The 15,229-nt window shown below is 37.8% G+C and overlaps 1 protein-coding gene across 3 annotated transcripts in view; it reads right to left on the bottom strand.

The window, feature by feature from the left end:
* Positions 1-938: 938 nt before the first annotated feature.
* LOC122817133 (bactericidal permeability-increasing protein-like) overlaps positions 939-15,229 on the bottom strand; it is a 388,416-nt gene continuing 374,125 nt past the window's right edge. For all 3 annotated transcript variants that reach the window (XM_044090325.1, XM_044090327.1, XM_044090326.1), the window contains one exon: positions 939-1,624. In XM_044090325.1, the coding sequence (XP_043946260.1) occupies positions 1,583-1,624 (42 nt within the window). In that variant the 3' untranslated portion in view covers positions 939-1,582. The remainder of the gene's footprint in view (positions 1,625-15,229) is intronic.

Below are 15,229 nucleotides of genomic sequence, written 5' to 3'. Positions count from 1 at the left end.
TTGACATGCTTGTACAGGGTTTCCTTAAATACTTCTGCACAGGTCACAGTGTTATCTGAGTTGGGGGGGGAGCTTGGAATTTAATTATGCCATCGCTTAATAGGGGGTAATTATCCTTGGAAAATTAAATTTTCTGGGGTTTGCTGGGAGTTCAGCCTTTATATTCATTCTAAGGGTGACTGCTTTGTGATCTGATTTGACCATTGAGGACATTCCACAAAGAAAGGGGTGCAGTGTTCCTTCAAATTTCTGAGTACCAGAAACAGGACAGTTGCACCTCAGTAGGTGTGCAGGCTACTTCTTCCCGGGTGTTTACATTGTTGCACTAACAAAATCCCATGATGTTCTTGTAAGACTTCATATACTGTTCAGATTTGTTAAAACCAGTATATTGAGCTGGCACATTGGGTAACTTATTCCTTGTTGTCCTTTAGATTGTTTGTGATTTACTTGTTTGTTTAGTCGACTTACCATAAATTCTATCTGGGGATGATTAACAGTTCTTAACTGGATGCAGTAATCTTTTGACTGGTAAGTGGAAATCTAAAATATTATCCATGCATCATGTATAAAGCAATGCAAAGGCTTATATAGAGACCTGATCAGTTGACTTGATACGTTTATGGTTAAAAAAGCAATAAGATTTTCAAAAGCTGGTCATGTACTAAGTTTGTTCCTTTTGTGTCTCTGTACTTGTAAGAGGAACAACTGCTAGTCCTTTAAAATTGCAAGCTAAGGATGCACTTGATCTGTGGTCAGCTGTTTCATTCACTGATCTCTGTATCATTCACTGCAGACAGAAATCACATAATTTGCTCCTGGTCTTTTTTGTTCAAGAATCCTTGCAAACATCACACTATAAAATGCATATATTGCTGTAATAATTCAGTGATAACATAGTTACATTTCAATGTTTATGACTAGTTTCTGCTGTCATCTCTATTTAATTATTTGCATGTTTTATTTATTGACTGAGTGAACTGATCCTAAAACCTCTTACAGTCATTTCCCAGATTAAAGGTTTAGAAGTATAAAAACATTTAAGGCATGAAAATTTTAACAAAACATGCAAGACATGAAAAAATGTAACAACATAAAAAATAGGAGACAACAAACAAAATAAAATGCTAAATGCGTAACAGAGAAATCGGTATTAAAAATTAGCATTGTGGTGATATACAATTAATGACAGAATAATTTGCATCCAGACAATTAAGTAAATCTACAGGCATACAATCATCAGTATGTTAGTAGTGAATAGTCATATTATCTTATAAAAATGCTTGCAGAAATTGTGACTAGATGGTGCTCTATTGCTTCTCCTGAACATTATTAGGATGTAAAACTCAAGCTGTACGTATTGCTTGGAAATGTGCAAAGTATATACATAATTTTGAACTGGTATGTTTATTCTTTCCTCTGCATAAATTCTGTATCTTGTTACATTAGAGACCATCCAAGTAAAAGTTTGACATTCTAAAACTTTCTTCTAGTTTAAAATTGTAACTACTGCACTGTATATGTAATATTTTAAACGGATTTGACTCTCCTCAGTTTACGAAGTCTAATTTTTCACAGCAGTTCAGGGTGTATACTGGATGTCAGTTGCAATCAGGATAAATCCCTAGGAAAAAAATAGAAAATTAATAAATTATTGCAAACATACTATCTGTTATCACTTAATTTTCTTTCATTTACCTTTCCCTGTCATAGTTATAGCCCAGCAATGCATATATTTGATTTCTGCAGTTGCACATAAATTTATCATATCTAAAGCTTGGTAACAGTGTTTGTATTCAGATTGTTAATTTCATTTACAGAATGGGCAACTTGTTCATTTCACTGTGATTGGAGAATGAATTTTCTCCAGCAGGGTGTAAATGTACAAGTAATGCCCTCTCGGACAGAAGATGTATGAATACTTCATTCATGTATCTCAAAATAGTTATACTATAACAGAAGGAATTGATTGTCGTAAACAAGAGCATCATCCTATGAACTATGTTCTTTGGGTAAAACCCTTGATTTCCTTGTGTTGCTGACTGTTGACAAATGTGTTTTTATTTGGCTGTGAATAATTTGGGCAACATGAGGTTTGTGAGTTTAATGTTAAAAAGTTACTGTGAATGAATTTTAATTTAGCCTGGCAGTTGGCAAAGAGGATTACAGCTCTGAGCTGTTAATGAACTACTTCCAGTGGCACAGGGTTTGATTTCTTGAGCCTTCATTTACCTACTATGGGATCTCAAGCAAGTCATTTAATCAGAAAGTGAATGTGGGCAATTGGGAATTTGGGCTAAGTTAATTCCTCTGGACAACATGCCTGCAACTATGTATGAACCTTATTTTTTTACAGGCACAAAAGTGTGACATGCACTGTGTTGGCCTTCACTAGATTGTCTGGTACTTAGTGCAGATGGATAATGCAATGAGCTGTTAATAAGCTGCTTCCTGTAGTACCGGGTTTGATTCCCTCTGCCTTCATCTGTCTAGTGTGTTAATCTGACCATGTCACTTCACCAGAAGTGCTCCTGGGCTGCCCTTGAAAAGGGACACTTGTGTACAACGGTCTCTCTCAGATTATTAGCAAATTCATTATAATTTGTCCTTTGAATTCCTGCACTCTTCAGACAGCCAATAATTAGATTCAGTGTGTTCTTTTCACTATGAATCTCAGCATGTCTGTTGTAGTTTAATTGGTTGCCAGATATAGTTTCAATAAATGTGAGTTTCAGAGGAAGAGAAGTTTACTGTTACACAAGCTAAGTCTGTTTTCAACGTGAGTGTTTCATTTTGTTGAACAAATGGCTTTCATTGTTTTTGCTGCAAAAAGTTTTAAATTAAATCTAAATCTCTGTGATTACACAGTCTTCTGGTAATTAGGAGGAACAGATGAAGAATGGGATATCGGTATGACTGTTGGGGCTCCCACTCCATTGCTGTGCCTAGGGATCCATCTCTGAGTATGAAACTCTAACGTCTGGCATTATGACTTCAACCTTTAGTGATTTACCAGCAAATTAATTGTTCTGTGAGGGACAGCGCAGCACTATATGGCAAAATCATTTACAGTAAAGAGGCATGGAGAGGAGTTCTAATGTCTTCCATTCTATGCATTCTTTCACTCATTTTCTCACAGTGAAATATATCAGACGTATTCATTCAACTAAGTAGCTATAATTGCTTGGTGTGTGTGGGATGTGTGTGTCTATATGTGTGTGTTTCTATACCTATGTATGTTTGTCTGCCTGTCTGTCTGTGCTTTTGTGTGTGTGTGTGTGTGTGTGTGTGTGTGTGTGTGTGTGTGTGGACACATTAAATACTTGCATAACTTTTTTTGGATCTAAAATACTTCCTCCAACAATAATTACATATGTTAAAACAAGTTTGCAACATTAGATGGAGGAATTACTTTACATCAAATTATAAAAAGTATGTAGTAATACAAAAATAAAATTCAAAACTATTTAATAGATAGAGCATCCTTCAATTGCAATAATGTTCCTGAGAGTGTATGTGTTCTTGGGGGAAATAACACAATTTCCATGGTGTAGAAGCCCTCCACCTGTTGCATCTGGCCTCACAATACACCTGGGTAGGCGTTATTTACCGAACAACACATACTTTATTTGACATTATTACTTGCTTTACACATATAACAAATTAAAATGATACCAAAAGCAAATGAGACAAATGTTCATAAAACAATTTTCTGTTGCTTAACCAAATATTACAGTAAACGATTATGTTGTATGCATACTCAAAATGACAGACTGTAAGTTAACAACATTTTAGTTTTCAATGACGTGTACACCATGAAAATCAAAGGATGAGCACCAGCTTATAACTAGGTTTGTAATCACTTTTCATGCTAAGTAGGTTACACTAAAGTGGTGATGCCTCATGCAATGTATGATCTGTGATATCAGAATAAGTCAAAAATAGCAGTCTGCATTACTCCTGTTAGACGTAACTCTCAACTGTTCCTGATTGTTGCGCCATATTTTTCTTTTCACAAAATTGTTGATTTTCTGGTAAACCTTTGAGGATTACAGTCAATAATGTCAAACATTAGAATCTCATACTTATTATTCAGGAAATGTATGCTGATGGAAAATCTGTTCTATTACTTTTCACATTAATTAAAGTAATATTTCAACATTTGCCCTGATTTGTAGGCTTTGTCCCTTCATTAATTTTGGCTTCGTGTCGGATTCTTGAGCAAAGAAACTGAAGGTTATGCTCTCCAAACAATTGCCGGATAAACTCAACAATCACTTGTCAATGTCAAATGTGCATTTTCAGTGGAGGTGATCTTTAGCAGAAGGGTCAAAAGACATTTTGCCAACAAAACAAAGTTATGAGGCAGTGAAGAAGTTACTAAAATAAAACAAATTCTACTGCATTCAGATTATTTGCCATATCATATGGGGGTCTCTGTGTGGAGATGTAGAGAGAGGTTGTATCCATCCATCCATCCATGCATCCATCCATCCATCCATCCATCCATCCATCAACAGACCATTTTTCCCATTTTTGCACATGGAGTCAGGGTGTCACTTTGACAGTGACAATCATTTAGAGATAATGTAACATTCTTGTAGGGATACAACAAAATATGATGGCTCTCAGAATCTGTAACAGAAAATCATGCATGTCTTTTTCAGGTACAGCTACAGTGGGGAGTTGTTTTCAGTACAAAAATAAAAAAAGGATTGTGAGAAAAGAGTTATGGGTCATAGCCGTAAAATAGATATCATCTTGACATCCCTAATTACTGACAGTTGTAAATTTAAGAATGTATCCAAATGCCTGTGTGCTAGTTTTATAATATTACACAGTACATGGAAACTCTCCTTTTGGCACTCATCTTCTTCTGAAACTACTAAGTGACAGATCTGGAAGTCATAATGTTCTGTTAAGAAATGGCTATAATGAAACTTTTTTTAATGCTTCCAACACATGCATACATATGCTCTCCATGGACACTTCCATAGCTGCTTACAGGACAATCACGGGCATGTCTTTTCACTTGGGGGGGGGGGCTATTTATTGCAGAGTGTGCTTTATGGCATACATCCTAATCCCACCTGTGAAAGCTTTATTTTGTTTTTCCTACCTAGCCTTCTAGCCCATCTCATCCTTCCCACAGTTCTGGTCGTTGTTGCTACTCATGGGGCCAAGATTCAAATAGTGGTGGTGGGCTGTTATCCTAAATGGGGTGTTTTTCATGGTGTACCTGAAATCCTCTTGTGCATGATTATGCCATAGTGCAGCATGTAGTGGGTACTTCAAGGCAGATGTCACTGCCAGTCAGGTGACTGATATCCACAAGCTGCCTCACTAGGCACCCCAGTTTCCATGGAGTATTTCTTAGCAATACTCCTTGTGTGGGCGACTTGACTATGTCTGCCCCTTTCCTATCATCCCCTTGGCATTTCCAGCTCCCAGGGCATTAATTTGACCTTGGTCATAGTCACAGGTCAAGCCCTTTGTGCCACATTACCTCACCTATGAAGTTGCCACTGACAAGTGGTAGAACATTACTCTAGGATTTATTGCCGATGAATTAAACAAAATTTAACACGCACCATTTCTTATGGCACAGTTAAACGAAATATCATACTACTAAACAAACCCTAAAATATAAAGAATATGTTTTGTGGTGGGTAGAGCTCATCCCTCCCATTTGGGGTCCTCGTGCACCCCTCATTAATTAACTGTTAGGTTTGTTTATAATATGCTAGCTCTATGGCAATGTAGATGGGCTAGGCCAATGGACGTTTTTCAGCTGTGAGTTGGACTACATTTGACAATATAGTAATATTTCAATAGTGTCTATTTTCACTACGGAGATGTTATATGTGTAAGCATCAGTAACATTTGCACTACAGTCTCAGTTTAAATAGCAATACATAAGCATCTGACTACATTTTTACAAACAATACCTACATAATTTTTATTCTTCATATTGAATTGATACTTTCACAGGAATAGGGTTTGTACTCATTTTTATATAATCTTGGTTTTAATGAAAGTGCAAAACAGAAGCTAGTAAAATATGTGTGGAAACGTTCCAGCAGGATTCACAGACCTCATATCCTGGTATGTTATGCACACACATGCGTTACTGTATAGTAATGCAGGGTACAACACTGATCTGACAGCTGTATCCTGCTGTAATTTTTATAATGTATGCACCTGGCACTCTTCTGCCTTACAGCTAGCTGCATCTGTGGGTAGGAGACCTTTGCTTCTTTCTGACAAATCTGTGGTTTTAATATGGCAGCAGGCAATCACTGATAATATTTTGTTTCTTAGCACTGTGCATAGCACGGCAGAGTATCTGTCTAGCAACTGCTCTACTCTTTGGTAGCAGATGGTGGTCTGTCATCATCCTGAGACATGGATATACCACTTGTGATGACTAGGCCCCCTTTCTGCCAGCCCTGGTTCTTCATAATATAATTTAGTATTCTGGCTTCATATGACCCATGGCAAACCTATTAAAAAAGGCATGACACATTTGAAACTGATGTCTCTCTGTTGTGTTACCATGAGGAGCTGGACCCTTGAGTGCCATTAATGAGGAGCAGAGACTCTATCTGACAGGTTTGCTTCTCCTTTATGATATCATCAAATGTTCTGTTGCTAGTCTGATCTACCACAGTGCCAGGGATGAGCATGAACACCTTGCATGACAATGGCATTACTTCTTTATGATAACACATAGTTTGAGTCTGACTCCATTCTGGCCCACAGCAATGCCATGCATTAAGAACAGACTTGTTCCAACATCTGTATTTCCCCTTTACTGTTGCATGCTGCAGTCTGGCACAGTTGGCATCATTTAAAATGGAAGTAACTTTGACACATGGACAGACAATTGACTGAGGCTAGCCAACCAAATGAAACTTTCATGAAAGTTGGATGACTTTAAATTGAAGTTTGGCCTCCATATTTATTTTACAAAGTGGGGTTGGGGGGGGGGGTTCCCCCTCATAAAATTGCTAACATTTTTCATAGATAATTTTGCTGCATTTCCTTTTGGTTGATTAGCTTCAACCAGTCTTCAATGTATGAGACCACAGCTATCAAAAAGATGATCTTCAGATATTAAAAAGTGGCAAAGCTACGAACAGTCATCAAATTAAAAATCTCTTAATTTATGTCAGGTGACAAAAGTTTTTAAACCAAAACTTTACAGATTTTGTCTGCACTTTCTAAATGATGGCACTTGTGCTGGTCCATCCTACTTCCCTTCCTAAATTTCAGACAGTACGCTACTCATGACAAGGCATAATAATGTGGACATTTGTGGCAAAATATCACAAAAGACTACTCTAGCAACCTCTCCTCAGCTGCAAGTTTAAGTACACAGCATAAGGCTTAATGAATATTTATACCACAGCTCACATTACAGTTTCATGAACACCTTTGGCAGGAATATGTTTGAAACCACAGTAAAAAAATTTTTCTAAAGCAAGCTTCACCTTACTTAAGACAGAGGTGGTAAGTTTCACAGCCCCCACGCTAAAGGATAAAGCTGCCCAAGATGCAGAAACCTTTACAAATGCACTCTGAGCACCTACAAGGATGCATGGATCATGCCATCCCTAGCAAAACCAAGACTCACTCCTCTAAGAGAAGAAAACCAGTCTGGTGGACCCTTGTCATAAACAGGCTATACAATAGAAGGAGGAAACTAGTTCAGAAAAAAAGCAAATCCCAAGAAGGAAAGACATCCCTGATCAGTATCCGTAAGAAACTAAGGTCCCTCATAAAATCCTCCAAGGCTAACTTCGAAAGAAAAATAGCCAAGGATTCGAAAGATAACCACAAAGCCTTCTTTAGCTATGTCAAGAATCTAAGTGGAAACTCGCAGATATGCTCTGAGCTAGTGCAAAATAGCACAAAATATACTGAACCCACTGATATTGCCAACATCCTGGCAGATAGATTCAGTGCAAACTTCACCCCCCTCTCACCCCCAAAAGGGCAAACAACAATAATGGAAAAGTGTAGTGTCCCGGAAATCACAGACACACAGGTGAAAACAGCCCTTTCAAAAGCCAAAAGCACAGCGTCAGTGGGGCCAGATGGTGTCCCAGGCTGCATCTTGCATGAACTACAGAACAAACTAACCCCCCACCTAAACACACTGTTCAACCTCAGCCTCTCCACAGGCTATGTGCAGCAATGGGTATTCCACTCCACAAAGGAGGGGCCACAACTGACCCTGGTAACTATCACCCCATAAGCCTGACTAGCCTGGTCTGCAAGGCTATGGAGCGCATCATCATGGAACTCATTAACAAAGACATTGGGAACCTCCAAACACTTGACCCGACCCAGTTCGGCTTTGTTAAGGGCAGATCATGCCTACTAAACCTGGTTGACTTCTTCGAGACAGTCACCAAGGCCATAGATGAGGGGAAGGTAGTTCACACAGCCTACCTTGAACTCGCCAAGGATTTTGACACCATTCCCCACTCTGGAATTATAGAAAAACTCACTAGCCTGAACCTAAACCCCTATGTCACGAGATGGGTTGCCAACTGGCTTACAGACAGAACTCACACGGTAAGAATAGCGGGCTCCAGGTCCGACTCTAAACCAGTCACAAGTGGTGTCCCACAAGGCCCGGTCCTGAGACCCCTACTGTTCAGCATGTACTTTTCAGAAGTACAGGCAAACACAGGAGGACTATGGCTAACCAAGTTTGCTGATGACTGCAAACTGGGAGCCATAATTGACTCTCCGGCTGACACCGACATTCTCCAAAAGGTTGTAAAATGACGAGGACAAACAGTCAACCAGGAGATGACCACCAACAGACAAAAACAGGATTCAACCCAAGAAGGTGCAGTAAAATGATGTCAACTCCAATGGTAAAATCAAAAACAATTCCATTTATTGTAACAGACGAATATTACCTAGGTTTCGTTCGAAAACGAACTTCTTCAGATAACTACCCTGAATGAAGCATGTTCCTTAAATACAGTGCCTTACACTCAATTACATCAATTACCTACAATTAATCATGCTAATTATTCAATTAACTCTTGGTTTTAAAATAATGACTGCTCTCATCTTCTTACGTACACAATGTGACATCGTAACACTCTACCTAAACATAAATTAAAACTAATCAAATTTATGGCATATAGTATATATAATATATAAATATAAATATAAATGTTATATATAACTACTAAAATTCATGATATAAATTTTAAAATGTAATATTATGATGTATCTCTCTATATATATATATATATATATATATATATATATATATATATATATATATATATATACCAAATAATATGTGTAATTAATATGTGCGATCTTAATGTACTACTTGATTTCATGTAAAAAATCTATTATTCTGGTGATACCAAACCCTATGCATAAAAAATAATAAAATAATAATGATGAATAATGATGAATAATAATAATAATAATGATGACAGTGAATAAATACTTCCATATTCTATTCACATTAATCAATTACATTGAACTTTGATACTGTGTATAAAAACCAACTGCACAATGTGCACTGTAAATAAAATAAAATAAATTATGTAACCCAGATGACATGTGTATCTATAATAGATAAAAGCCCCTGGCTCAAAAATGGACTTATTTCCCTTTTATCCTATTGTTTTGTAATATCGGCTTAATGGTACAGTATTCATTCAAGCCCGGTCTATTGTATGCATCTAAAAATATCTGCCATTTCAGCTCATTAATATCCAAATCATATTGAGTAGTTCTACCTTGCAAGTCATATATTAAATGTTGGATGACACAAAATTTAAATTTATGTCTATCATTACCTTGTATGTGTCTAACAAGGGCATTAGTTGTTTTTAAATGTTGGATATCTAAAAGATGTTCCTTCACTCTATCTCTAAAGTGTTGTCCAGTCTTTCCAACATAAAATGCATTGCAATCCTGGCATAATGCAAGGTATACTACATTCAATGTATAACAATTATAATGGCCTCTGATCTTAATGTTACAAGAATTCACAACTAGATTACCATTTGTACAATAAATATAAGGGCACACAGAACATCGTCCACATTTATAATTACCATTTGGTCTATGTGAAATTCCTATTTTGTTCATAATGTCCTTTTCAAAAATGTTTTTAAATGATGAATCCTTTTTATACAGAAATTTCACATCACCCTGAAAAAGATGTCCCAAATTCTTATCCTTACACAAGATTTCCCAATTCCTCTCAATAATATGTTTAATGACTTCAAAACAGTCATTAACTACAGATATATATAGGGGAATATCATCTAACATAGATTTGGCCAAAATTTTGCTATTATTATTTCCTTGAATTAAAAAATCTGAATTCAATATGGCTTGGTATGTCCCTACTTGTCTTTTATGTACAATCTCATTATATATTTTTGTACATAATTGTTTAGGATAACCTCTATTTTGAAATAGGTTTGACATATAAACCAATTCCTTAACAAATTCCCCTTCGTCACTCACCATTCTGGCTGCCCTGACCATTTGTCCTTTGACAATAGCTTTATTCTGGTGGTCAGGGTGCCAGCTATTATAGTGCAAATAGGAATTAGAGAATGTTGGTTTCCTATATATGTTTGATTTTATCCAACCCTGTTGTTTATCATAGGATAACCTAACGTCCAAATAAGTAATTTCTTCCTGATTAATTTCATGGGTAAATTTTAAAAATCTTACGGTGTTATTAATATATAACAAGAATGAATCCAATGCCTTTTCATCTTCATCCCAAACCACAAATATGTCATCAAGATATCTTGTGTATATTTTAATATGTTTGTAATATTCCGTTTTAAAAATGTAATTGTACTCCCAATAACTCATAATCAAATTGGCGTACATGGGGGCGCAAGCTGCCCCCATTGCCACGCCATGGACTTGTTGGTAATAATTACCTTCATAATATAGGAAATTGTTTTGTAGCACAATATCCATTAAATTGACTAGTGTGTTTATCCTGTCTTGATCATAAATACTAGTCTCATATAATTGTTCTTCCAACCATATCAGACCAGTATCTTGAGGTATGGTTGTAAACAGATTACATACGTCCACCGTGACAAATGAATAGCCTTCTTTCATATCAAACTCCCTTACTTTCCCCAAGAAGTCCCACGAATCTTTAGTAATATAGGGGAACTTGGACATACATCTCTTAAAGTGGTGATCCAAAAACTGGCTAATGAAACAAGTCTTGCTCCTTTTCCCATCAACAATGGGTCGGAATTGCAAATTATTCAACCCCTTGTGTATTTTGGGTATACCAAATATCCCACTTATGACTGGATTTTCATTAACCAAAAAATTATACTCCTCTTCAGAAATTTCTCCTTGATATAACATATCACTGAGTGATAGATCTATCTTCTTATATGCAATATTTATTTAGGCCATAGATGAGGGGAAGGTAGTTCACACAGCCTACCTTGAACTCGCCAAGGATTTTGACACCATTCCCCACTCTGGAATTATAGAAAAACTCACTAGCCTGAACCTAAACCCCTATGTCACGAGATGGGTTGCCAACTGGCTTACAGACAGAACTCACACGGTAAGAATAGCGGGCTCCAGGTCCGACTCTAAACCAGTCACAAGTGGTGTCCCACAAGGCCCGGTCCTGAGACCCCTACTGTTCAGCATGTACTTTTCAGAAGTACAGGCAAACGCAGGAGGATTATGGCTAACCAAGTTTGCTGATGACTGCAAACTGGGAGCCATAATTGACTCTCCGGCTAACACAGACATTCTCCAAAAGGGCCTTACTGAGATGGACACCTGGTGTGAAAGTCATGGTCTCAAGCTAAATGCCACAAAATGCATAGTCATCCCATTTGGGAAAAACAAAAACCCATGAATTACCACATAGGTGGCAGCCCCCTTAATACAGAAGAGGTAATAAGAGATCTGGGGACCCAGGTAGATAGTAATCTCTCCTTTGACAATCATATTGCCAAAGTAGTTAGAAAATCCTTCTATGTAGCCCATCTAATTACTAAAGGGTTCACATCTAGAAATAAAGAGGTTATAGTGCCCCTCTACTCGGCACTCATCAGACCCATCATAGAGTACAATGCCCCGTTTGGGATGTACCTCACAAGACACTTTCAACAGCTGGAAAGACCGCAAATGTACCTCACCAAGATGATTACTGGTCTCAAACATATGTCCTATGCAGCCCGAATGCAAAAACTCCAGCTGTACTCAGTGGCATATCGCTTACTCAGAGGTAATCTCTGCCTGACTTACAAAGCCAAGTCCAACTCAGAATTGATGGACATGCTCCACCTAAAGAAATCCAAGTCACTGTGAGCTAAACCTTGCCACAACAATAAATAGAACATGCTGGAGGGACAGATTCCTGTCACAGAGACTCCCCATGCTTTGGAACAAAATTTCTAACTACATTAGGCAGAGCCCCTCACTAACACTCTTCAAGAGAAATCTTGACGAGTGGATGGGTAACAGAAAATACACCCCTGGGATCACTTCATTGGCTCTGCTTGACAGAGGATCAGTTAATTAATCAATGGGGTGGCGAAAGCTGACACACTCTGGCTAGGCTTATAAATGCCCTCTGGCAGATAGCCTAGTACCTACCTATGAACCTAAGTATGCAGCTAAAGTAGCTGATGCTATTATAGACTGGCCACCAACAGCCACTTTTATAGTTTTGTTTCAATTTATCCTTTGTTGATCGCGTTAGTCACACTAGGCTAGTGGCCTCTTTTTAGAGAAAACCTGAGGTGGTATTTATATTACTAAAGGAAATTTGGCAAGGGCATCAGTTAATTTCCTCACTCTTTTTAATAAGTGCTATGGGAACATTTTACATCTACCTGAGCAACCACTAACTCAAGTAGGTGGGACTTTTGTTTAACATCTCATCTAAAGGATGAGACACTCAGGAGTGCAGAACCCTCTCCCTCATGCTGCACTGCAGTGTCAGCAATCCAATCGCCTGGAGTGGGAATAGAACCCACAGCCTCCTAGTCTTCTAACACCAAAGGTAAGTGTGCTACCTGTTGCACCACTGACAGTGTCCCTTACTAGAAGTTTTGCATACTTATGGCAGAAGGAGGACATGTGGATAAAGATTGCATTATGACAGGTAGTTCTTGTTTGATTTGCATGAATGAAGCTAATTGTTAATCTGATTTTCTTATATTCTTTGTTCAGTCTGTCAAGTATATGAGTTACCAGGGAAAAATCGGCTGCCCCCCCCACTTTATATACTAACTCCAGGATCACACTACAGTGGGGAAAGGCCATATATAATGTTCAACAAAATGAGTTTCAGCCAAATGAGTTTTCAGTGAAATAAGCTTTCGGTGAATTATGTGCAGGCAGCTGAATTTCAGTGAAATGAAGTAGACCGATATATAGGTTTACTATTATAATACTGAAACAGACTCAGTCGAATGATCGTATCATCGACTCATGTCCAAGAAAAGTCACAATGCCAAGTTCTGATATTGTCAAATTACATCCCGAATTCGACCTAGGAACAAGCATTAACATGGGTCGAGATAGGGGTGAGATTTGTACTTCGACAATATCAGAGTTTGACATTGTCACTGTTCAACTATGGACTTCGTGCAAAGTGGATTCGACCAAATCCACTTCAATATTATGGTAGTAAACCTCTCTTTCTTTCTGTGTGTGTGTGTGTGTGTGTGTGTGTGTGTGTGTGTACATATATACACACGTACAGTGTCTCATCTATTAGCAAGCACTCAAAAGAGTGTTGAACAAAACATTGGTGTTGTTTATATCAAAATAAAAACAAAACAAAAGAATATGAAAGCATCATTATTTTGCAGGGGGCAGCACCCCCTGCACTCCTTCATGTGAGGGGCTATGTTCTCCATACCACATGCTAATTATATATAACAACTCAAATGACGGTATCCTGCCACTTTCCCTATGGTTACGTACCCACATGTGTTTACTGATTAAACATCAATACGTTACTGTCATGTGGAAATCTGATTCTCCGTACTGGATTGACATGTAATGCTCTAATTGGCTACATGCATTGGGCTGGCTTGAGGAAGTAAAGAACTTTAGAAAGGAAAAATAAAGTGTATGGTTAGCTCTCTGCTTCTATGTTTTGTGTCTGAAATTTGGACATGTTATTAGAAGAAAGTTCTCTGACTTTGGCCAATTGCCCTTCTTCACCTAGTGTCACTATTCACAATGCTGAGTTGATGCCTAAACAAATTATAGGAAAACTGTGTAAACAATTTTTTTGTCCCATACTGTACTTTTCATTACAAAATGATATTGCCACAAATAAGTGGAGCATGAATTGTATGTACCTCACAATGACAATTCTGAATAACACTTAAAAGACAAACGGTGCACACAGTGTTGGGTTTGCATGAATTCTCCCGATACTTTTCATTTGTCTTGCATCAAATAGCCCATTACATTTAAGATTTCGGGCCTAACAAGGTGTTTTTAGCCTTACTATCTTTTACTCCCATCAGGGCCATAAATCTGTGTAGTCTGTAGAAATGTGAAGTGCATGCAAGACAGACAACACTATTGCAGCTGAATAAGCAGCGGTAAGTTTGAATGGCATGACTGACCATAAGTGTTAATGTATAAGTGTGAATTCACAAAATAGATGTTAAATTCCAAAGCTACAGTATGTGTGAGTATTCCATCCACAGTAAGGTATTTATTTTAATTATTTTTATTTATTTAAATTGTTATATTTTAGTGGGTAAGTGAACCAGTCTAAACAACCTTTTCAGCCATGACCAGGGCCAAAGGCACAAAATGGAAATTTATTTGCAAAGGTTTTGCATTTGACAGCAACATCCAAATATCTGATCTATAGAGTATATAGCTCACCAGCCTGGGCATAAACCCTTACGTCACAAGATGGATCATAAACTGGCTCTCACACAGATCCCATAAAGTAAGAGTAGCGGGATCTATGTCTGAATCCAGACCAGTAACGAGTGGTGTGCCTCAGGGCTCTGTCCTGGGGCCCTTCCTGTTTGGCATATACTTCTCAGAAGTACAGGCAAGCACAGAAGGGCTGTGGCTGACTAAGTTTGCGGACAACTGCAAACTGGTTGCTATAATATAGTCTCCGGCCGACATGGAGATCCTCCACAAGGGCCTAAATGAGACTGATGCATGGTGTCAAAGCCATGGTCTC

The sequence above is a fragment of the Protopterus annectens genome, chromosome 12.part0 (genome assembly GCF_019279795.1).
Source record: "Protopterus annectens isolate FY-2018-M chromosome 12.part0, PAN1.0, whole genome shotgun sequence".
NCBI lineage: Eukaryota > Metazoa > Chordata > Ceratodontiformes > Protopteridae > Protopterus > Protopterus annectens.
Note: the sequence above shows the minus strand (reverse complement) of the source record. Positions and strands in the feature narration are given on the sequence as shown.